We start from the raw sequence: 24,019 nt of genomic DNA, 5'->3' as shown, positions 1-24,019 counted from the left end.
AAACTGATGGAGCATAGTTCTTATAAATGAACATCTACATTTGTTTTTAAAAAAAGTCCTGTTTTTTAACAGCTGTTTACTTATGCATTGTGTTGGCATAATAAAAATACTTGCTAGAGAATACTATTGCCATTGATTGACTTTTAGCTAACAAATACCTCGGTCCATGGTTACATATGGGTATAAGAATGGTGATTTTAAAGCTTTCCTAAGTAAACTAAAAGAATACAGACAAAACTTGTTTTCAGAGTTGGATTTTATATATATTATACTTACTTCAGGGCATTCACAATATTACTACATTTTCTTTCAGACCCGCTTACGCAACTGCTGCAGCAAAAGGCAATGTTCAGACCATTGCGCACTCTATAAACATAAAAAGCAATTTACACTACCTGTAGATATGTTATGCCTCTGCCAGACAGGAATGGTTAGTAGAAAGCGTTAGGAAGGGTGGTGAAGGATACTAATATTGTTCAGTGAAGTTACCCGATGGAGAACAAAAGAGCAAAAGCCTAGGTTCCAAATCTGTTAAGATTTTCAATAGAAGCAGCTTACTAGCAAAACTAAAAGGTCTTGTTTTTACTAGGAATGGTCCTTACTCCACAAAAGGATCCCATTAAATGCCTGTTTATAGAAGGTCCAACAAACTCATGTCAGAGGCTTTTCTTTTATTACTACAATTCAGCACATTCAAAGTCTTGCTGAATAAGAGATACTGTATAGCTACTGCCACTCAACCATGGAAAACAACATGGCTGACTGTTTCTTCTAACTATTAAATAATAATTTATATTGTGGCTATCTATTATTTATCTAAAATTTGTGATTACTACTTAATGTGGGATTTTTCATCTCCACTTAGAATATTACTCCGTTTTCTTACTTACCGTTGCCCATTTTGTAAAATGGACATTTATATCACTGCATTTACGCTTGTCCATTAAAATAATTATTTTTGTCACCTTCCAAACTCAATTGTACTGCAATCAATTATCTAGGCTTTAGAGTAACACTCCAAAATTGTCATTTGTTGATAACTTAAGTGCTACTTTGTCACATTCACAGTGGTGTCCCTCACTTGCAAATAGTAATAGTTGACTGCTCTTTGCTGAATTTGACACACACACACACAGACACACAAACTGACTTGAGCTGCATATTAGTCAATCTTCATTCTTTGCTATAGAAAAGTTGACTGATAGCTAAGGAAGATTTTGTTACTGCAGTTTCAGAAATGCAAGTATTCAGAAAACTGGCCGATTAAATAGGGACATAGTATTAAACAGAATATTCTATTAACCAAAATCCAAGTTCTGAGGAAGTTCTGTAGGTAGCTTGAAAGAGTTATTTGTTGTGCCTGTAACACTCTTTAACAGGAAGAGTTCTGTGGGGAATTCTACACTAAACTGACCTATGCCATACCTTTCACTGACCTGGTTGTCATGAATATTTATGTACTTATTTTCTTCAAGTGTTTTAGGGATTCTTCAACATGGATTATGGTAAGTACAAAGTGTAATACTGAGAGAAACTAGGACCTTTGCCCCAAGCCCCCCACTCAGCTGTTACTGCAAGTTAGGTTCCTCATTCATCCTCTGTTACTGTACTGCATCAAGGCTTAGCACTGAAATATTTCTTTTTAAAAGGGTTACGCTGATGAGTTCTGCCTTTTGGAAAGCATAAAAACAGTCACTTTTTAATTTTTTTTTTTTTTTTTTTTTTTTAGTGAATGAGATCATAGGAAGAGATATGTCACAGATCTCAGTGTCACATGGAACAACAGTGGCCAGCCAGCCTGCACGTACATGTCCTGGATCTCTGGAGACAAGAATATCTGACGGAATCCAGTAGTGAATAAGCTTACAACTAAACATCCATGAAAACTTAACAGTTTCTCTGAATATTTCTTCATCCTCTTCCTTTTTAGACTTACTGTGCTTCCAACTCTGTGGCCTTTATGAACTGGAACAGTGGATCCTTGCAAAGCCCTTTTAGTGGGTTACATTTTTGATGTAGAGACAGAGCATTTTAATTATAGTTCCTCAGATGCTGTAAAGAGACTTCTTAAAACGGACACACAGAATCTACACCAGATATTTTAACTGTTTCAAAGTTACAAACAAGCTTTGCTCTTTGCATTTAAATAGAATACTTTTATATTGCAAGCGCTTCAGATGTGTGGAGATGTTAGTTTGCTCTCATAATATTCACAGTACTGAATGTGGAAAAGATTTAATACACATCTTCAGTGTGCTGCTTTCCTTTAGAGATAGTATAGTTTGTAACTGATAATTTGTAACACCTTTCGGTCATTTTGGAAAGCCTTTTAAAGCTTCTATTGTTTAATTTTTTTTTAATATAATCTTCCAGTGGCAAATCATACCTGTCATCTGAAGCCAATGCCATGGAAGCCATTGTGTATACAAATACTGTAGTGTTTTCTTTCTTAGATTCATAGGAAGCAAAGCCAAATGTAGATCTGCACTTGTTTATAAACTGAAAATGTTACTTGATAGGCTGCAAAAAGACCATTCCATCATGAAAGTGTTGGGATAGAAATGACATTCCAAAAATTTAACTTTTATAACTTTGTGGATAATCTTCCTGTTCTTTATTAGCACAGGCTCCTCCTTGAAATAGCTTTTTCTTAGAAAGTTACATTTGTAATCAAATTTGAGCAGTATGATTTTAGATTAAAAAACAGCAACGTCAAAGCCATGTTAGATACAGAAGAAATTTTAATATTTGCTGAGGATCTAAGTGTTCCTGTTATCCCTACAGAATATGGTTTTGAAATCACCAATTCAGTGGCATTCAAATCTTCCATGCAATAAATCATTTGATCACATCTCTATCTTTTATGTGCTGTATGCCTGACCATGCCACTTGGAAGTCCTAAGGAGATGACAATTACAGTTCCTTAAATTTAAGCTGTTTATAAATGTCAGTTTGCTAAGAAGTAATTTACTGTGAATTAGTGGTTAGGTAGTAGAACTTGCCCGTGTTTAATTGTAAACATGTGAAGCAGAAGCTACCAAAGAAACATGCAAGATTCATAGAGCAGTAAACTTCGTGCTGCGCTCAAAGGATGCATTTCCCTTACCCACATAATCTGATACATTTGAAACGATCTCTTTACATCATTGTTAAAAATCTCAGGCCTCTATGAATAGAAACCTAGGAGAGGATCTGAAACTGCCTGCTTTGGCCACGAACATTTCCCTCCCCCAGAAGACACTGTCGTTTACAAAGCTTTCTGATATGGAACATACAGGGTACAACTGTCACAGCAAAGTAAGATCAGAAATACACTGAACCTCAAAACATTTCAGATGTTAGTTTTAGTTCCTCATTCGAGTGAGCCAGGATGCTCTAATGAAAATTAAGAGCGAATACACTCAAAAAATTTGAAAAACAGAAAGTGTATTTGCATTGAAACTAGTTCAGACAACTGTGGACGTTTTAGCGGTTTAACACATGTGGAGCACATGCCTCTTTCTGTACAGAATTAATACAGACTCTTAAAATTCCAGTAAAACGGTCTTAAAGCGGATACCATTACTGAATTGTAATACCTGTAAGAATAAACAACAGATTCTACTGATGTTGCGCTTCGGCAGACAGTCACAGGGAGAACTTTCCATTGAGCCCTCTGCAGGCAAAACATTACACCTAATTTAAGTCAACACCCAAGCAATACCATTAAAGTAGCTATAATCCCATCTTTAGAAGTTCATGATTCAGCTATTACAAAGAGACCATATATTAAGCAGGTGACATTATAATTCTTTATCAATGTAATTCCTTTTAAGAGTGCAGCCTAAGGCTACTATCTTGATGTTTCATAGTTATTTCAAACTACTTAATGCAAGGCCACTGTGTGCGTGCTGGGAATCATAAGCATCCTTTTTGTGAATGTATTGTTCAACGGTGCAAATCTTTAAATTTGCAGAAAAAAAAATGGCAGGGCTGTAATCTGAAAAGTGTGGTATTGTAATTGTCACTTAGCGATGGTGCTTTACTCTGTCCTCTACTCATTTACGTTAAAGATCCTAAAAAAGGATTCACATGCTCAGAAATACGTCTACTTACTTTTTTAACACCTTAACCAACCAAAACACACACAACACTGTAAACTATGTAGTTGTCTTCAGACTATGTGCTGGTGGCAAGGCATGTTCCAGTTTTCATTCATGTATTGGGTCTTTTGCATTAACCATGGTTTGTAGGAGAATTCTAACTTAAAAGCTTTTCATACTGTATGGGATTTATGCTCCTTTATCCTACTGGTACAGACTCTCCTTGCAAGTTCTCCAAGTAGCTGGAATTCACACTGTACCTAAAATATAGGAGCCCAAACAATCCGGAGTTGCTATGCACTAAATTTTCTGATGCCTTTAAATACCTTGATGCCTGTAGACATAGAGATGCTTTCCTATTTAAAAATGAAATAAAAAAAAAATATATAGCTTTGGATACTAAAGCAGTTTTGTATTTGCCTTGTAAAAGCTTCAATACAAGGGTCTTAATTTTATTTTAGCTTGTGTGATAACGTAGGTAAAGACTGTTAATCTTGTATAATTTTAGTGATATAAAAAGCACACAATCTCTATTGGACTATGCAAATTTAATTAACAACAGAACCCGGCAACTGTTGATATTTTGTTGGCATCCACTTCCTTGCCCTTAAGTCCTTTCTTCTCCCCAGGTACTTTTCCAAAACTTTTTAATAATTTAGATTATCCTGAAGGAAAGCCTTAATGATGAGGTAGCTTTTCTATAAGGAGGGTCAAAAATCAATGTTAAAAACAAAAAATTAAGGGGTAGTATATTAATCCAGGGGGGAGGGGGGTGATTTCTGAAATTACCATAAACTAGCAATCTGAATTTCTCTAGTAAAACTTTCATGTTATCAGGGGAACTGCCATCCTTTTTAAACCAAAGAATGAAAATGTCATGACAGTTTGTTCTGATACAAACAAAGCTTTGAAACTCTATTTTTGATACTCATAACGGATGTCATTCCTTGAGGTTCGGAAGTCGTTCAAATTGAAGTTTTGTATTTAAAAACATGGGACAATAAAGATTAAGTTCTAGATGTTTACAGAGCCTTGTATTGTAATTTCATGTACATTTTGTATTTTAAACATTTTTGTAAGTTATGATTGCAGTGCTACTTGCAGAAATAAAGGGAAAAACTTGCATTTAGGCTCTTAAATCGTAGTGTTCAAATAAATAAAAATAATGCAAATGTGTTGTCATTTATTTAAAATGCAGCCCTGAATGCTGAGTGGGAAGAAACTCCCTATTTGTGATGCAGTGGTAAACAACTATGCTCAGTTGTGACATAGGAAATGAGGGACACGCAGTACTCCCCCTAGAAGAGTGGTGGTTTTGAAGCAATGTAAGAGTTTGGGGCTTAATTTAGAGCCAGCAACAGTGGGCCTGTACATATGTAATGTCAGCAGAGCTGACAGAGTATGTTTGTGCAGTAACTGGTGGTTTCCTGTTTGCCAGTATCATTGTTTCAATTAGACAATCACAAGATTATTTTGAGAAATTATTCCAGAAATTATTATTCAGGGAGTGCATCACAAACAGTAATTTCCATTCCTGAAAGGATATTATCGTAGGCAAGATGCAGTTAAAATGTTTCAGAAATAGACAGAAGATTCCTACAAAGTGTAAATTATTTGGCAAATCTTGGCTGATGAAGCAGTACTGAGGGAAATGCCTTTGGGAATGGTACTGTAGATTTAGGCCTTAAAACCTCATCTCAGTGATATTAGTGCTACAGGGTCTTTTACTTAGCTGTGTAATCCCTAGATGTATTAAGGCACGCGCGTGTTCCAAACTCAGTGCTGCAGCAAAGCTCTGGCCTTTGGTTAGCAATGCACACCTGCCCGAGAGAGAAAAGGAGCAGCAATCGCACACTGATCTCCTCCTCACATTGCTCGGGGAGGACTCGGGCCACTTTAGGATTAGCCTCTTATTTATCTATAAATATAGCAGAAAGAGGTAGCTACAGTGCCAGGAACTGAATGCGAAGTAATTATATCTGAGTTTTACTAAAAATAGCACAAACAGTTTGAAAGCTTTTCCACGTGTTTTTTTTTTGGTATGATTACCCAGTATATAATTAGCATATACCAACACTAGCAATAATCCATGTATTGACTGTGTATACTTCACTGTCAAGTCTTCTTTCAGATGCAAATAGGCTGATTCACTAAGATCGATGGGATAGGAGAGATGAGAGGATATGCAGTCACGCCAGGGCATTTATAGCTGAGCGTGGTTAACCCTGAGCACTCACACCAACACCCATATCTGTAGTATTGCAGAGACGAGACTTTATTCCGGGCATTGTGAAAACATTGCTTCTACCTTGCAAAACACTGTTTTGTAATTTCAGGTAATCAGAGAGAGGGAATGCCCTCTTAAAGTCATTTCCTTTAGAAGAATAATCAGAAGTTTCTGTTCATTTAGGACCAAAACCCAAAGGAGGTGCTGGCAGAAATCAAGGCCTTTTAATTCTCTTATTGTAGCTAGTATTTCCCTTAGAATATTCCATAGCATTACTTGTGCTATCTGCTTCCCTCTGCTCGTTTCCAGACTTCAGTCCCTCTCCCTGAAAACTGTCCCAGCCTAACTCAAAATACCACTGTATGCTTTGATTCCAACACTTACTCCACTGTAGTGAATTAGGTGAGGATTGAGATCTTTTCCAGACAGTCCCCCCACCTTTTCCCACCCCACCCCCCTTAGCTTTAATTCATTTACCAGAATAATATTCAGGAACTAGCCACTGCTGCAGTTATTAAAGTATTAAGGTACATGAAAGGTCATTAAGAGCATACTCAGTTCAACATGGAAAAGTAAAAGGATTTCTAATACATTTAAAATCATATATAGATTTGCAGACAGACTTCTCTGCTAATGTAAGTTTACGCTGAACTTTATTCTGCTTACTAAAACGGGTAACGTTTATCAGTCATTCTTAACACACAAAAACCATTGTCATTTGCTGATGTTCTCTTAGAAATTAATTATTTTACAATAACCTACTGTTACCTTTGTTACCAGTAATATATGCTACATGTACAAGATAATAGAAGGAAAAAAACTAACCAGACTTTAAGATAAAGAAGCAGTAAGAGTAGGATACTTGCTTTGCAAAGGCTTGTATGTACCATTAATTTTGTTTTAGAAAAGATTGGTCTGCTAGAGAAGTCAAGCTGTACAAATTCTCTGAGCTGTTTCTGCAAATTTAGAGGGATTTTTTTGCTGGTTTATTATTAAGTTTATTATCTTGAAATATTGTCTAAAAACTGATTAAAAAAATCTCTTCCTTACTGTCATTGTTGTGACATCTGCTGGTAAGAGCTGGAAGACTGTAGTCTGTGCTTGCTCCCATTACAGGGGCTCTCTCTCCAAAAAGTCATTCTATGACCTTTCTCATTAGACACCTTTATTCATAAATATACCTACAAAAGACAATGTTGCCATTCAACTTTCCTTACAGAAAGATTCACTGTGACAAAGCAAATAGAAGAGACTATTATACACTTCTGTATGCAGGAGCTGTGTTACCCATAAAGACAGAAGGCAACCAATGAAAGTATAAAAAGTTGGGTCTGGAAGAAATCAAAAAGATGTACAGCATGGAAAATTCCTGAAGGTTGGACAGACTGATTCCCTAGCTAAGAGGGTGGGAAGCATGGGCTAAAGGGCCTGGAAATTATATAGGCCAGACAATCTGAAAATAATAAAGGGCAGTTCTGATCAGAGAGCTCCTGCTCCTTGCATCAATAAGTTCAATGCCAACAGATCACTCAGAGTTTATATTGGAAACAATTGACAGTGCGTATTTGAACCCCAGATGCCGTTTGTTGGGTGTTTTATTTTTGGGCTTTTTTCCCCACCAGTCTTAATAACGAGACTCCACTTTTGTTTCTAGTATCAATGCTGTTCCATCCTGTCATGCGCTCGTACTCTTTCCTATCCACCTGACCTCTAGTATATGAGAAATAACTGTCAGTCTGTTCTTCTCTGTAATCAACATGTCGTAATTTTCAAAGAATAGTTATGCATCTAAAGAGGACTTAGACATTCATGAAAATATTGCTTGGGAATGCAGTGTTGGATAATCAATGGTATCACATGAAATAAGGTGAAGGGGAAAGGGAGCAACTACTTCTAGAAGTTCTTGGGTCAGTGGAATGAGAAATGACTGATGACTTGGAATGGTCCTCCTTTTAATAAAAAGCAGAGAAGACAAGGAAGCAGACTGCTGAAAATCTTGTCAGTTGGGAAGGCGAGTGTTTCTAAGAAAACAGGTAGTTTAAAAAAAAAAAAAAAAGACACCACCACAAAAAAAAGCCAACAAACCAATAACCACCTCTACTCCTTAACAATTATAGCATCTAGTACAAAACATACAAGTCCCCAAGCCAAACTTCTAACATACTAAATCTTCTGCAAGTAACAAGAGTAAAGCTAGCATAGCGCTGGCTCTAACACTAATATCAGCTTTTGGGATTTAATCTGGTAGTGAGCACTCTGTCTTAGAACAAAGCATGAAAGGTCAGGGTTGCCTTCCTAAATTTAATATAGCTTGGTACAAAAGGTGTGATGGATTCTCTCTGCCAAGGTGTTAGCAACACTGCAAAAAATATACACCCCACAGAACAACGAAGCATTCTCCCAGTTCTCTCACACACATCATAAATTTCTCCTCATTGCAATAAAAGGATCTGTTTGTAAATATTCCATGAACTCCCTGGTGTATCCATCAGCCAAGTCTTTCTTACAATGTGCTGGAAAAGGACAAGACAAACTTTTAGAAGTCAGTATGTCACTATTTGCAAGTAGGAAATTCTGTGAGTATGACGTAAGAAGAGATTTTTCCAGTCTTCTATCATTTAAACAAGTGCCTTCAAAGCTGCTGCACAGCCTGCTCCAAAGCACTGCTTTTCTATGATTTAGGGAATTATGTTTTAGTTTTAAGATCTGGCATTGTAAGAAATGCATCATAATAAAGATGCAACCATTTAGAAATCAGAAACAGCGGATGTGGAGATCTCCAGTTTAACTGCCATTCATTCAACACATACACTGTGTGCTTTTTATCCAGCACCTCCGTGCGTACTGGTTGCTCATAACATTAATCCCAACAACTCTCTGCTACTTAGAACAGTTGCTGTTCAGGTCTCTGCTGTGCGATCATCAATCGTGTGATTGTATTAATTGTTCCTGTCTCTATCTGCATTAATTAGCACGCTTACTATTTTGCAGATGCGTGCATTTGTGCAATTCCATGCTCCCACCGTTTCTTCCCTTCCTCACGAGGAATAAAAATTTGCTTATAAAATCTTCAACAGAAAGCAAATATGAGAGGTCAAGGATAACTTTATTCAAGTAACAGCAAATACCACCCTGTGACATTTGCCAGTAGCTGGATGAGGAGTACAAGTCATCAAGCCAATAGGACAAATAAGGCAATACTGAAACTGAATTAAGTGCTACTATGGGATTATTTTTTCTAAGGACATGAAAAAAAGAAGCTATGCCAAGAATGTCATCATTGCCATCTGACCTCACCACTGACAGAAATTATAATGGAAAAGTTGCACAAACAATGAAGGAAACAAGCAATCCAACACTGGCAAAATACTGGGCTGAATGACATCGTGGTTTGGAGAGACAGAGAGAGAGAGACATACATTTTGTGGCTGTCAGCAGAGTTTCACTGAGTCTAAAATGCTGATTGTCTGAGCCTAAACCCTTTGGAACTAATCCAGCTGCTAAAATTACACTGGAGACCAATAAGGTTTCCTTAGCTAGAAAGAGAAATACAAAACATACAAAAGAAAAAAAAAATATATTTTTTTGATTACTGAGCAGGTCTCTCCAATTGCAGTCTTCCACTACTACAAAAGGTTAACCTCAACTCCTACTTCAGAACAGAAAAGCCTTTCGCAAATTTCTTAGCAACGCTTTTTAGATCGCAGTCAAGCTGTATAAAACACCCTTTCGATAAGCAAGGGTTAAACATATCACTGCCTAAGCAAGGCATGTTCTAGTGTTTACTGTTCAATTTTTCTGTGCCATTTTTGCCCACCCTCCTGGATCCCCCCCAAAGGGGCTGTGCCTTCATTGCTTTATATCACTTGCACGTATATTACACTATGCTCTAGATTTTTTCCAACAGTACATGGACTCTTAGCAGTTCAAACATTAGACTAGTTGAGTAAAATGGAATTCTATCAATTCTAACAAAAAAAAAAAAAATCAATCACATTTGGTTGGAAGGACACAGCCAAAATACAGTACAATACTGAGTGACATTAAATATTCAAATAATGACTAAATCTTTCATAAACAAAGTGGCAAAAATGAAAAAGGCAATTAAATTCTATCTTTCCACTGAGCTTGTAAGATAGTTTTTAAGCTACACTGTGTTTCTTTCTTCCAAAATACACTGGGGTAGCTTATACATCACTGAAGGCCACTTTGCCAGGTGAAGATGTGCTGCAGATAGGCCCAAGCAAGCAGAATCAGAACTGGATATCATGCAACATAAAAAAAATGCTTACTGGTAATGTTAAAAATAAGAAAAAAAAGAAATCACATTGTTGAGATATGTGGAGTGCTCTTGTTGAGCTGTTCTGGAAGAGTTTCTCAAGCTCTCAAAATTGTTAAAACAAGGAAACCTTCAAATCACATTTTCTACTCTCAACAGCATATTGACTTTTTTAGGATTAGGTTTTTGGGGGTGGGTGGTTTTTTGGGGTTTTGGGTGGGGTTTTTTTGAGAAGATAAACTGCAGCTTGGGAGTGGGGGCAGGGTTGCTACAACATTTAATCAATGTAGAGATCCTATCTTTGTGCCTGCTGTTCTAATCCCCCCCCCCCCCCCCCCCCCCCCAAAAAAAAAGTCAGGGGTAAGATAAAAGTTAACAAACAATTAGACATAACTTATCTTTTCACTGAGTTTTCAGGACGCTTCTCTGGTGTCTCTTGTTTAGTAAATGAGGTGCAAGCACTCACAAAACACATACCTGAATCCAGTTTATAATTTGTGAGCTTCCCAAAGACAAGACATCGGGCATAAAGTGAAAAGTTAATGGCACACGGGCTTTAGCTTTCTATTTGCAACCGAGAAGGAGATTTAGGATCACATGCAGTTTGAATTATTTCTCCCCATTTGTATATTTTGAGTCACTTTATTCTCAGTAAGACTCCCACAAAATAAACATAAGCAAGCAGGAATAGGAGATGAAACCTCATATGCAGAAATGTCACTGAGGAAAACAGCTTCGGCCTGCCTGCACTGAACCAAACAGATCTAATCAGGAGGTTCACAGCTTCTATAGTATCCCTCTGTACCAAGCTCCAGTGAAGCCACTGCTGCTTCTACTGATAATTAACTAAGGACTGGACTATATCATACCTTTTTCTGACCATAAACAGTGATAGAAAATAGCCTTTCCCAGAAGAGACTAATGGAATGACAGCTAGCCAAGACACGTCGTCTCCGACTGAAAGCAAAGTCTGAATTTCTGGTACCGCTGCTAATACAGCAGTCACACATACTTAATAATAGGGCTGAGGACAGCAAAGCAGAAGAGTTCAGTGGAGACTTTCTTGTAAAAGGAGAAAATGCTAGGAAGCTTGCAAAGAGGAAAAGGTTGGAAATCTGCTACCCCTGAGGGGTGGGTAGTGCCTGGTCTCTGTCAAGAGCCAGTAATAACCTACACATAACTACAGTGTGCTGTTTTCAGTGTACAGACTGGTACAGAATACAGGGCCACAGTGAAACTGCGTTCTGCAACGAAAAGCAGTAGCCACCAAAGGGAGAAGAGAGAATTTAACACCTCATTGAGGCAAAAACTAAGTTTAGTAAAAGAATGGACGTTTAATATGTGGAAACACTTACATACATACGGAGCCTTTATTCTAACTAAGAGGGTGGCCCAACCGTCTCCCACTCAAGAAAAGAATAGGATCTGGAAGAAGGGGGACAGCAGGAGAGATTAAAGTAGTATAAGTCCTCTAGAAGACTTGAAAGGGAATAAGGGCTGTAAAAGCTATAGATGCCCCGCGAAAAAGGCAGAAGACACAAAGGCTAAACCCTTAAGTAGCTCTTCTCAGAAGGGGAAAGAGCAAAGCTGTTTACTGCACAAAAGGAGAGCTTTCTCACATAGTATAAATACAACTAGACTAAACACAGAGCGGATTGTTTATTTATTTCTACACCTACATCTTTTATTTAAAAAAACCAACCAAACAAAAAAACCTACACCACCCAAAACACTGCTTGCTCTGGGCAATTAATGCTGTATCACAATCTAAATCACGCTTAACTCAGGCTAGTTAAAGTAATCTGGGTCCTTATCCTAACACTTGGTGAATCTATAAATTGAGACTCCTGGACGCTTTAGCAAGTGACCAGCTACCCAGTACTTCACACACACCATTGAAACGGTAACAAAGCAGGTTCCCAATTCAAAAGGCACAGCTCAGGGAAGAGCTGATAGCAGATGTGCCAGAGAGGCAAAAATAACTTCTAGTAACCGTTGGCCATACTGGAGGCTCTCTGCTGCGCAATCATTTATTGGCTACCTACTTGAACCCCAAGGCTCACAGGGGGCAGAACATAACAGCATTGAACAAACTTCGGTAAAATGGACAAAGATGTCTTAGGATGTACTAATTTTTCAATATCACTGCATCATAGACTATTTGTGCTATAATTTTGCTTTTAATCCACTTTCCATTATGAGGTATTTCAAATAAATGCAGAAAATTCATGTTAGCCACCAAGGAGACAAACTCCACTCAGTTGGAATGCAGCAAGTGTTTAATATTAATCATAGGAAGTCAAGAAAATAAGAAATATCACAGCTAGCCGAAATACCCATGGGTTTCAAGTAGGTGTTACATAGTTATCTGAGTTCGTGCAGGCCACTAAGGCAAATGTTTTCTTAAGCAATCATAATTTTAATTCCATCAAGTTGTTTTCCACTACATCCCGCAGAGATAACATAAGATCTCTGTTAAGTACTGTGATCCCCAGTTCCCAGAACTCAATACATGTTTTGGTTGACATTTCAGGTCACGTACATAAAGCGTTTTAGAGTCTTATCAGTTATGATGGTGCACCTTTTTGTCTTAGTATTTGTCAACATACCACATATTGATGATGAGTTGTTACACCACTGATCTTTCTCGTAACTCAAACTTTCAACCATTCACAGGTTTATCAATTATTTCCCTCCCTACCCCCAGATAGATTCACCATTTAAAGTCAGTCCCAAACTAGAGGAAATTTAAGGTGTTGATGGAAGGATAAGTGCTTCTTTCCCGCTCCATACCACTTATCAGATTCCACGTGGGAGAAGAAGGACCGGTGATACAGATTCTCCCAGTTAGGAGCCCTAATTCAAAAGCCAGGATTAGACAGGTTCAGACGATGCACTCACAACAGGTCCCCAGCTCTCACGGTACTCATGAAGGAAGAAAGCTGCTAAGCAGCAAATGTGTGGGGAGGGGGGCAGGACAGTGCTATTCAGATGCTTATATTATGTGCAATACACATCTGCAATGGCAGTAATGCCTCCTGCCAGCTCTTTGGTTAGAGCTGTTTGTGTTATCTTGCTTCATTCTGTTCATATTATTTCATATTTACAGTCTTCAGCTCCAAAATTCTGCTGTTACTGAAAGATACTCAGGTTCAACCCAATGCCTTATTTATGCTGCAACACCAATTTCACTTAAGTAACAGATGGTGGTTGATGAACCCTAGAAATTTTTAACGCATGCTTCTCCTCTCAGTTTCATTAATTTAAAAGTAATCAATAATTTATACAAAAACAATTAATTCAGCGTCCCTCTCTTGTTCCTACAACAGTACAGAACCATCCAAACCACATGAAGCAATTGCCTCAAACACCAGCCATGCTAAACAGCTGCTCAGAAAGTCTTCAGTCTCCCCCTGCCACAAAAGGTACTACCTGGAAGATAGTATTACGCAACTGGTTGTCTCCACAAAACAAATGCACAACTAAAGAAAAGAACATGTGAAGGTGTATTTATGAAAGGCAGCATTAAATCTTACATAACAGATTCCTGGCATCCCAAAACTCACCACAGTGCACGTCTCAACAAAAAAAAACGTCAAGTGAAAAAAAACCCACCCTCTACAGCCTTATTCGTCTAAAAAGTATTGCAGAATTTTGCATGCAGAAGTCTCCCTTTGCAAGGAACAAGATACTTGTCAAAAGGGGCTGGATTCAGAGGCACAGCCAGGTAGGACTGATGACTCAGTGAGGGCTTTCAGGAAGAGAAGCCACTCCATAAGGGAAAAAAAAAAAAAAACAACCTCCTTCAGGAAGAGGTCTTCCTGCTATAGTAGGGTTAAGAGGAAATCTTTGTTTGCTCAGTGTTGGGAGCATTTAAAATATTTTCTCTAAAAAGTCTGCATAATTAAGGCTGGCCTTGGTTGGCCTTCCAGCAACAACTGTAGCCAGTCCACTGGCTTCACACAGCTGGAGCAATGTTTACAAGAGTTGGAGAGCTGAGCGCTTCTCAGAACATGGTGGGTGGGCTGGGAACAGTAGGCACAAAGTGTGCTCACACTGCACAGCGGCAAACTGTGCATTTACCAACATCGACACCCTCCTCTCTGCTCCAAGCTCTGACTTAAAAGCCAAACCACGCACCTCAGTTTGTCAGACACCTCTTGATATTTCCTATAAATATCTTCCCATCAGCATGTCCTCCCAGAAACGTCCATTAAATTACTCTTACAGCGGTGCAGAAAGGATTATTTATAAAGCTCCACATTAGCAGTCTTTTAGGGAACGTTGCAGTAAGGTAAATGCAGAGGCACTTTTTGAAAGGGAGGAATGTTTTCCCATCATGAAGCATTATCAAGAGAACATTATCTTCAGTACTTTAATACATTTCAGTCAAAAGGCTGTATGTGCGGTTTGACTATTGGTCTGAAATGGACTGCATTTACTGTATTCACCTAGAAAAATAATTTTTTTTAAAAGATATTTCTTTGTGCTTCTAAATGGAAGTCTGAACAACTGGGGGGGAAGAAGGAGATTAAAAAAAAATAAAAATCACAAGTTACCAATCTTATTTAGTGTTGAGATACTACGTGAAAACAGAGCACACAAACAAAGATAATTTTGAACTAAATGCTAACAATGTGCTTCAAAGATACCCAAATGTCATTGTGCTTCGAATATACCCAAACGTAGCCAAAACTAGATGAGCTCCTTTCACAAATGAAGTCTAGATTTAGGCAATATCAGAGGTAACCTGGGTGGTGATGCTGGCCTAGACTACCGGAGCAATCCATTCAGAGAAAGGTTCAAGAAAATCACACAACAGATAACTCCATATACAATGCTTACTATGCAGAGGTTACAACGCGTCCACTGTACAGAGTGGGGTATATTCTGAAGAGGGAATATACAAAGAACAAGCCAGAGAAACACAAGGCCCTTAGATCCAACACACAGTCGAGGCTATGCCACAAACAATTTGAGGAGATCCTCATGAGCATCAAAAGGTAGGACAAAAGCTTTCCTTTCACACTAATTTTATCATATCACCCTTATATAAGTTGCCACTTCCATTTTCATATTAAAAAACCCAAACTAACCTACAATGCTTTACTCCTTCTAGCACTGCAAAGCCACCACAGCAACAGGGAGTATTTTGGATTATTTTCCATATTATTCATGGTCACCTATTTGCAAACCTTGCCATCGGTGAAAAAGCAGAGAGGCTGAGTTTCAAATCTTAGATTCTATTTGTCATTCATGAAAAACATCTTGTAAATCTATTGAATTTTGAGTGATTGAAGGGCAGCAAGCAGGAGACTCCATATAATTTCTAGAACCCATTTTAAGAGAGAAGAGAGGATAACTGGTAGCCTCTCCGACATTGTACCTTCCAGTGAAGCAGACTGTTCTGGAGTTACCATTCCACACAGTATGGCTGCTCACTCACTACCTAAACGGCACAGATCTGCAAAGCACTGGCTGTTACTTGCATCAAGAAAGGTACTGAAAACCTGATCCCACTGTTGATCTGGGGGACTACAGATGGAGTGTTTTTAATAAGAAAATTCAAAAAATACCCTATGGCTTATGTGGGTAAAAAATAAAAATGAATGATAAACCACAAAGTCTTATTTTTCCTGGGTACACTGAACAATAGAGAAAGACATTCAAGTGGGGGCAGGGAGGGCAGTGGTTTTGAGCATTCAGGAAAAAATGCAAGTCCTCTTACACAAAGAGTTTGTAGAATTCAATTTTTAGTGCCATAATCTGTTAAACAGCAACCATATTTTTCCTGTATACTTCACAAATTTTGTATCTATAGCTAATATGAAACTGAGTATTTCTGAAATCAGTAACAACACATAGGAATGAGAAGAATTTCTGAAGAGACGTGCTGTGATTGCTAAATAGAATTCAAAAGTTACTCATTAATTCAGTAATAGCTTTTCCTCAAGAATATCTCACTCAAATGCCAGAGTTACAAATTCAAGGGTTCTAAGATCCAAGGGTGCTGCTTCATCACCAGCTCCATAATTATACCTCAAAGTTATGTGCTTTTTACTGTGACATCAATACAAATATTACATGTTTCCTCTTGCTAAATAAGCTTTGTTTCACGGGGATGAAAACTGAGGTCTGGTATAAGAAAAGCTGTTCCTTGGCTCTTCCTTCTGATTTCAAATCCAATTTCCTACTCTACATCTAGAGGCTAAACCTTCATTTATACTCAGTGACAGACGTGCAATGAACAAATGTGCAATTGTATCCAGCAACCTTTCCCCCACTTTCGTTTATCTTAATTGTCTCTGAAAAAAATCTAATCCATTATTTTATAATCAGTTGTGACTGCAGCTCACAAGACTAGCAACACAAGCAGAACGACCTCAGTGCTGTTAATCACATCCCTATTTGTCCAGCTTTTTGATGTAACTACACTCAGTGCCACTAAGGCTGCGTTGCTGGCAGTTCCGCAGCTACTCAGCTGGTTTAGTTAGATCTACAAAGTGCTTTGACTCATTTTTCTCCTTACCTTCACTGCTCCATTTCTGGCCTATCCAGAATTATCCCAAGAATAGTCTGCCAGCAGTAATGCCCTTTGCCTCCAGCTCATCCCATCCACATTATTGGCTAATACGGCAGACTGCCTCCTCAGCTTATTTCCAACCTGCTTTTCCTGTTCCAAACAGGTCAGAAAATCATACCACTTTCTAAATCCTTAGAAGAGTGACGTTAATCTCTATGCCACCAGCCAAAGTAGTCTAGTCATTACAAGCCCTCTGAAAGCCACAATATTAAAAATTGAACTTGCCACTTCAGTTGTGAGTTACTACACTACAACTTCACTGTGCTATTTCCTCGAGTGACTATATTTAAGAAAGAACAATTGGATGATCTCCTGGTGCCAGTGAACTGAACAGGGAAAAACAAACCAAAACAAAACCACTAATCCCCAAATCCTTTAATATTTCCTTCACTATTTCCCCTGTTGTTAGCCCACTGACGCTCTGTGATGCCATCATCAGTGTCTAGGCCCGTGGCATCCTAAGTTACTTTCTTTTCCAAACCAGCTCCAAAACTGTCCCCACAAACTGAAAATTCTGAAATTCAGAATCCTTTATTGTCTGGGGGCTTATTTTACAAGCTAAGATCAGGTTACTCTAATAAAAACACTGAGACATATCTCTCAGTCACCAATATCTTTTAGCTGAGCAAAAAGATTAAATTTAGATGACAAGCAGAAGCTGCCATCCTTTCAAGCTTCTTCCTCCTCACAAGCAAGAGAAATGGTCTATCATTCACAAGAGCACCAACAGGCTTAATTCAAACTTTTTACTGCTTGTTTAGAATATATCCACTGATGGCCTGCAGATCATCATCTAACCCATGCTCCAGATCGCATCAGGAATATAATGTATTTGACTTCTAATAAGTCATTTTAGAAGGATTTAAGAGGTAAATACCACATGCAAAACATACCACATTGTAACTAATCTTACAATTTATATTCATCAGGTATAGATTACTTCAATGTCAGTAAAGATTAGGCAAAATTGATTATATTTTTAAGTTTCTGCATTGCTTTTCAAAAAAGGCAGTCCTGATCTTTTAAAGGACATTTTAAATTAATGTTATTACTACAATTAATATTCAATGTAGTTTGCTTGGATTTTCACAGTAAAATCCACGATTGCACAAGGGCTGCATTGCATCAAACAAAAGACACACACACCTAATCCAATGGGAATGAGACCCACGTTTCCAGACCATGCTTAAATAAGAACTCATCGGATTAAGTTGCAGCAACAAGTGTTACACTCAAGATGAGACTTAAACTGTCCTCTCCTCACTTAACCTCTCATGCCCTGACTAGAGACAAGGAAGCACCTCTTCCTTGCCTGCTTTCCTGCTATTCAGTTACAGCACACCTTTACTTTTCTCCCAACACTTCGTGTATCTGCCATGCATGATAAAAGCAGTACACACCTGGACCTAGGAAGACAGATCACTAACAGCAAAATAGAAGAGAAAACAACAGGGAAAGATCTTACTCTTCCTGACAAGACCACAAGTGCTAGCTTTCAGTGCAACAAAGAAAGCTATATTCTACTGCTACTCCATTGCACACTTCAGAGGTTTTTCCAACTAACCTCTCAACAGTTTTTCAAAGCTTCTGGAACAAAATTCCTGTAAATTTCCCCCTCCCCAAAACACCATCATATATTTCACTCTTCCTCTCCTCCGTTATTCTGATGTGGTTTCCTTCCACCTCTAGTCCCTTCTTGTGGATGGTGGTGAGAAGAAATATAACAATGTTTCCTTCATTTTGCTCTTGCATACTTTATAATATTCTTTTAAAAGCACCCAGATTAAGGATTTTGAAGCTTATTGCACATAAATACATATTTTAAAAGCTATATTTGCATGAATTTCAAGCATCCTAAGTTATTTTAAAAGGGAATATACACTTACAAGTGACCCTAGGCAGTAGCACACCTGCTTTTCCCCCACCCCCAGCAAGCAGAAAATTAAGTGCTGATAACAGGTCATGATTAAAAACAAAAACACAGCAACAACAAAAAAAAAAAACTTTCTAAAGTTACAATGCTGTAACAGCCAAGCTAGAAGGTAGGGACCAGTACAAGAAATTGATATAAACCAGAACAATTCCACATTCATCAGGTCTATTGTAAAAGCGGCTCTCCCAAAACAAAAGCAATGCAACATATTGTTGTTCACATTTTTACTTATTGCTCAACAAGGGAAGAATGTCCTTGAAGATCTCCAAGCAGTAAAAGGCATTGAACGTTCCCAGGCTTTTGACACAAGGTGGGTTGCATTCTCGTAAGTCTAAATTCTTTATTCTATTGGTCTTGGCTCAACCTTGCTAGCTTTTCTCTAAACTCTCCCTTGTTTCCAACCATTCCTTTGTACTTCCCGCTACCTCAACATTCTTAGTCCAGGCTCAGAAGTCTGAGTAAAATAAATACTCATTACACTTACAGGAAGAAAGAAAAGTAAATAAAAGGAAAAAAATGCCAGAACTTTAAAACTAGAATTTCTAATGTCAAAAATTAGGGCTTTATATGTTTTCATTTAAAAACATACCTTGCAAATGAGCCTATTGTATTTTTTTTAATGAAACACAAGTTTCTCTTATAAACCCCTCACTTCAAGAGCTAATAATTTTTTTTCCTTATACTACTTTTGCTATGTTCACATTTTAAATGAGTTAAAAATACCTTACTCCCTTGAACTGTGTGGGAAACATCATGACACTCAGTGCAGTGAATGCTTCAAAGCAACAAAAATCCACAAAGACAACTCATGTGTTTGAAGGTTAAGGGTTATGGGAGAGAGTGTTTGTTTGTTTAATTTTAATAGCGGAACTATTGATATACAAACCCTCTTCCCCCTCAATCATTCCTAATTTCACAGAATTCCCTCTTGAACAAATGAGGCAGTCCCAAAACGTGGCAAGTGCTAGAGAAACACAAGAAGATCTAATACTAAACATTAAAAAGGCCTCCCCATTTTTTATGATACCTCTTTCTATGCTACATACACACTATAGTCCAAGTGATTAATATGCATGAGATCCTCTACAAAGAGAATTTCTAAAGACTGTTTGTTCATGGTGCTCAGCACAACCAAAAGGAAATGACCTGAGAGATAGGGGGAAAGCTGAAAATGAAAACAAGCCTACATCGTCAATTTGGCTTTCTCTTTATGAGAAGAAATTAACACACACAGGGTGATTCAGAATATCAACATGGGTCTTAGATGGAGGGGGAAAGTAAGTGTCAAGTCTGGTTTTCTTCATGCTGAGCTCCAGCTCGCTCTGAGCCATATGGACAGCCTGCTCTGCAAAAGGCACCATGAGGAGCAGGGCAAGTAATGGTGTCCCAGTATATCTGTCCACCATGCCCCAATATCCAGCAGCTATGGATCTGGAGTAGGCTGGAAACAGGATCCAAAGCAGCAAAAACAGCAAATTTGCTCTCTGCCAACAGCAGTTTACAACCCCCAGCAAGGAGGAGCTGAACAAACAGCTTGAGAAAGTCACCACATCTCAACGAGAAACCCTGCCAATATTGAGGCCATTATACCACACCAGGAAACCAAGAATCAACCACAAGGCTGAGAGCAAGTAAATCAATCAGCAAAGCATAAACACCACACTGAGATCTACCAGTTGGGAGCAGAGAACCATCGCAACCAAACGCATGTCCAACTTAGGCTACAGTCATGTTTTTCTTACCAAATTTAATCAGTCGTAAACCCTTAAATTTTATGCTATTGGTGTAATTTTTTTTCTGTCTTAAAACCAGCTAAAGAGCCATTTTGCTCGGTCACATGGTTTCTCACATTCTAAAATAGTACCTTCACAATTGTGTCACATTTCAAGCACTCTTTTTGTCCAGCCATTTCCACTGGCTTTCTGTTAGAGATTTTAATAATTTCTTTTTGCAGAGCAATTTTTTAAAGTTTATTTTTCCAACTACATAGAGTCAGATCCTACCGTAATTTTCACAATTTTAAATTAATTGGTACCTTTCAAAACAACCCTTTCAAATATCTATGAATGCACCACTCTACACAGAAAACATTTAAAATAGAAAACCAAGAACAACATAAAAAAAAATTAAATCATCTATTTCATGGGAAACATAACGGCCTCTGATTTTAACACTAACGGACAACAGATTATTTACTGATATTAGTACTCAAAAACTTCTACTGCAGTTGCTAACAAGGAAACCCTCAGGCCCCCAAGTATTTGTATTTCAAGTACACTACTTGCAAACCCTGATCGAAAGGGGACATCTGCTGGTAGCAAAGATTAGTGTAAGCAGTAAACACCAAGCCAACAGTTGAACAGTTACAATACCAAACCAAAAATCCACTGACGTTCCTCACAAATCTAAAATCTCTTACTCCTGCCACTAAATAAAGATTACCAAAAAAAGCAACCCCAAAACCCACAGCAAATGATATTCTCTCAAAGACACAGCTAACAGTAAACAGACATAACTATAACAGTAATTCAGTAATGTTTACAGAAGGGAATGGATTTTATTTCAACTCTACTTCTTGTTATCAGCAAACACATAGAAAGCAACATCAACTAGATAGTTTTGGTGGTTTTTTTAAATCATCAAGTATATAAAGTAAAATGAAAAAGGAATATAGTAACACACCAATATAAGAAACAACTGGCAAGTTCAGATAGACATTCCAACACCATTATTTGAATATTTACATTGTCCAGCTAAATAATACAGCGGCCCTCATCTAATTACATAAAAAGAAAAAAGGGGGAAAAAAAAGTCATGCCTCTGGTTTGTTTTGGGTTTGCTTTTTAAAAATCCATATAACAAGTAGATCTAAAAAGGCAAAGTTTTAAACTGACTACTGGGAAACCTTGGCACGTATCATGAGAGTTTTCTGCTTTAGAATATTTCAGGCTATCTTTAGATGCAATCAGCTTTTAGAAGATACTGTAAGCGGTAGACTCTAAATTCATTACTATGGACTTCGTCAAATACACACCTACACAAAACAGGATGCAACTGGTTAAACTGCACATCTCATGATTCATTTTAACTGACTGAAATGAAACAAATACTATTTCAAAAATGAAGGTGTTGAAAGGCTTTTTTTCTTAAAAAAAAAGAAAACAGGAATTGAGTTTCACTAATAAAAGTTTGTTGAAAATATCTTAGTTCACATAAACAAGGAAAACTTGTAAGCCTGTCGTGTGTGTGTGTGTGTGTGCTCCGTAGATGAAGAAATTTCTATGAAACACCTGGCCTGGAAACACAGCTGTAACTATTCAAACAGAGAATAGCCATTTTAAACTCTTCAGTCTCACCTCATCTCAAACAAAAGTAATAAGAATAAGCTATCTTCTCTCTAGACTGGGGAGGAGTAAAATATAAATAATTGGTGACCAAGATATAAATAATTTCCAGATAAAATTATCAGTATCAACAGAATAGGAGCAGAAATACATGAGTAAAGGCATCATCTCCTAACTAAGACTATTAGGAGCATAAAACTAAGAGACAAAATACAAACAACACTAATTCTGTTCTTCAATTATATAATACAACAATACAAGCACAGGTAAGGCATTTTGCTAATTATGAACACAGAATAAGCTTCTTTTTGAGAAACAAGTTTTGTGGCTGATGACAGAATGTAGGGACCTGTTCTTTAACAACTGCAACAGTCAAATCACAGTTCTTTCACAAACTTCAGTTCTTTGTTGAAATGGTTTAATTTAGGCTTAATGCTTTCTGTATTTATTTTTCTTACTCCATTAAACAACCTGCATGTAAAGACAGCAATCCCTTTGATATGACTTTTGCAACACAACATGGTTGAAAAATCCAATTGCAAGGAATAAATGCATACATCAAAGAAAATAAAAAAAACATTTAGGCCTTACCCTAAATTCCCAGCCTTCTCCGGAGATGTGAGTCCTCATTCAAAGACATGTGATGCAAGCGTTTACTGGTAAAGGAGACCTCTTGGATTTGAAATACAGCTCATCAGCAATAAAGCCTCTACTGCCAAATTGCAGGTAAGCAGCTCCAAACTGACATTATTCCTGACACACACTGCTTCCAGAGGTGCCACTAAGGTATAAATGTAACCATTCTTTAACTTCCAGAAGTCACCTGCTATACCTGAGGTTTCCAGCATTCAGAGTATGTCTGCCTCAACACGACCCCTCCTCCTGACCCCAGAGCAGACTCCCCCCTCACAGCTGAGCCATATAAACCCTCAGGGGCAGCTGGCCTGCTGGGTCACGCACACCAGGCCTGGAAGGTTGGGCGGCATTTGTGCCTTAGCCTGATAAAAGCAAAGTTCAAACGCCAACTGCAAACACAGTCTGGGTTGTGCCAGTGGCTGGGGAGGGGGGGGGAAGAGGCTGTGTGCCATCAGGTGTGGGGTGTTGGGAGACGGCAGAGGGAGGGTGACATGGTGGGCAGGCAGACCCTCCAGGGCCACAGACACCTGGGAGGCTCCCGGGGCTCCCCTGCACCCCCACGCCCGAAGCCGACCCCCCAGGGCAACCACTCTGCTACGGGCCCGTCTCTTTATTACCACAGAAAAGGGCCAAACACCAGGCAAAGGCCTCCTTCGCTTTTCAGTTCACGCTGGCGGCGGGTGCCTGGGCGGGGCGGTCGCGGCTGAGGGGAGAGGCGGGCTGCGCGAGCCCCGGCCGGGGCGGGCAGCGCGGGGGGACACCCGGCGGGTGCAGAAGGGCCCGCCTCCCCCTCACCCCAAAACAGGGCCAGCAGCAGCGCTGCTCGGCCACTTCTTGAACGGATACGGCCCTCGCAGGCGGCGGAGTCCGCTGCCAAGGGCGGTTCGTGTCAGCACGGGACCGCACTACGAGGTTTTAAACTGCCATGAAGGTGT

General features: G+C 38.6%; 1 protein-coding gene and 1 long non-coding RNA gene across 3 annotated transcripts in view; one reads left to right on the top strand and one right to left on the bottom strand.

Annotated features, from left to right (window-relative positions):
- NFATC3 (nuclear factor of activated T cells 3) overlaps positions 1-5,254 on the top strand; it is a 77,267-nt gene extending 72,013 nt beyond the window's left edge. For both annotated transcript variants that reach the window (XM_054198286.1, XM_054198285.1), the window contains one exon: positions 1,730-5,254. In XM_054198286.1, the coding sequence (XP_054054261.1) occupies positions 1,730-1,854 (125 nt within the window). In that variant the 3' untranslated portion in view covers positions 1,855-5,254. The remainder of the gene's footprint in view (positions 1-1,729) is intronic.
- LOC128908331 (uncharacterized) overlaps positions 1-23,258 on the bottom strand; it is a 38,467-nt gene extending 15,209 nt beyond the window's left edge. The window contains exon 1 of the long non-coding RNA XR_008465906.1: positions 23,040-23,258. This is a non-coding gene — a long non-coding RNA (uncharacterized LOC128908331). The remainder of the gene's footprint in view (positions 1-23,039) is intronic.
- Between the last annotated feature and the right edge of the window lie 761 nt (positions 23,259-24,019).

This window comes from Rissa tridactyla, chromosome 4, assembly GCF_028500815.1.
Source record: "Rissa tridactyla isolate bRisTri1 chromosome 4, bRisTri1.patW.cur.20221130, whole genome shotgun sequence".
In the NCBI taxonomy this organism is placed as follows: Eukaryota; Metazoa; Chordata; class Aves; order Charadriiformes; family Laridae; genus Rissa; species Rissa tridactyla.
The sequence above is the reverse complement of the archived record's forward strand: the minus strand, read 5'-3'. Positions and strand labels throughout refer to the sequence as shown.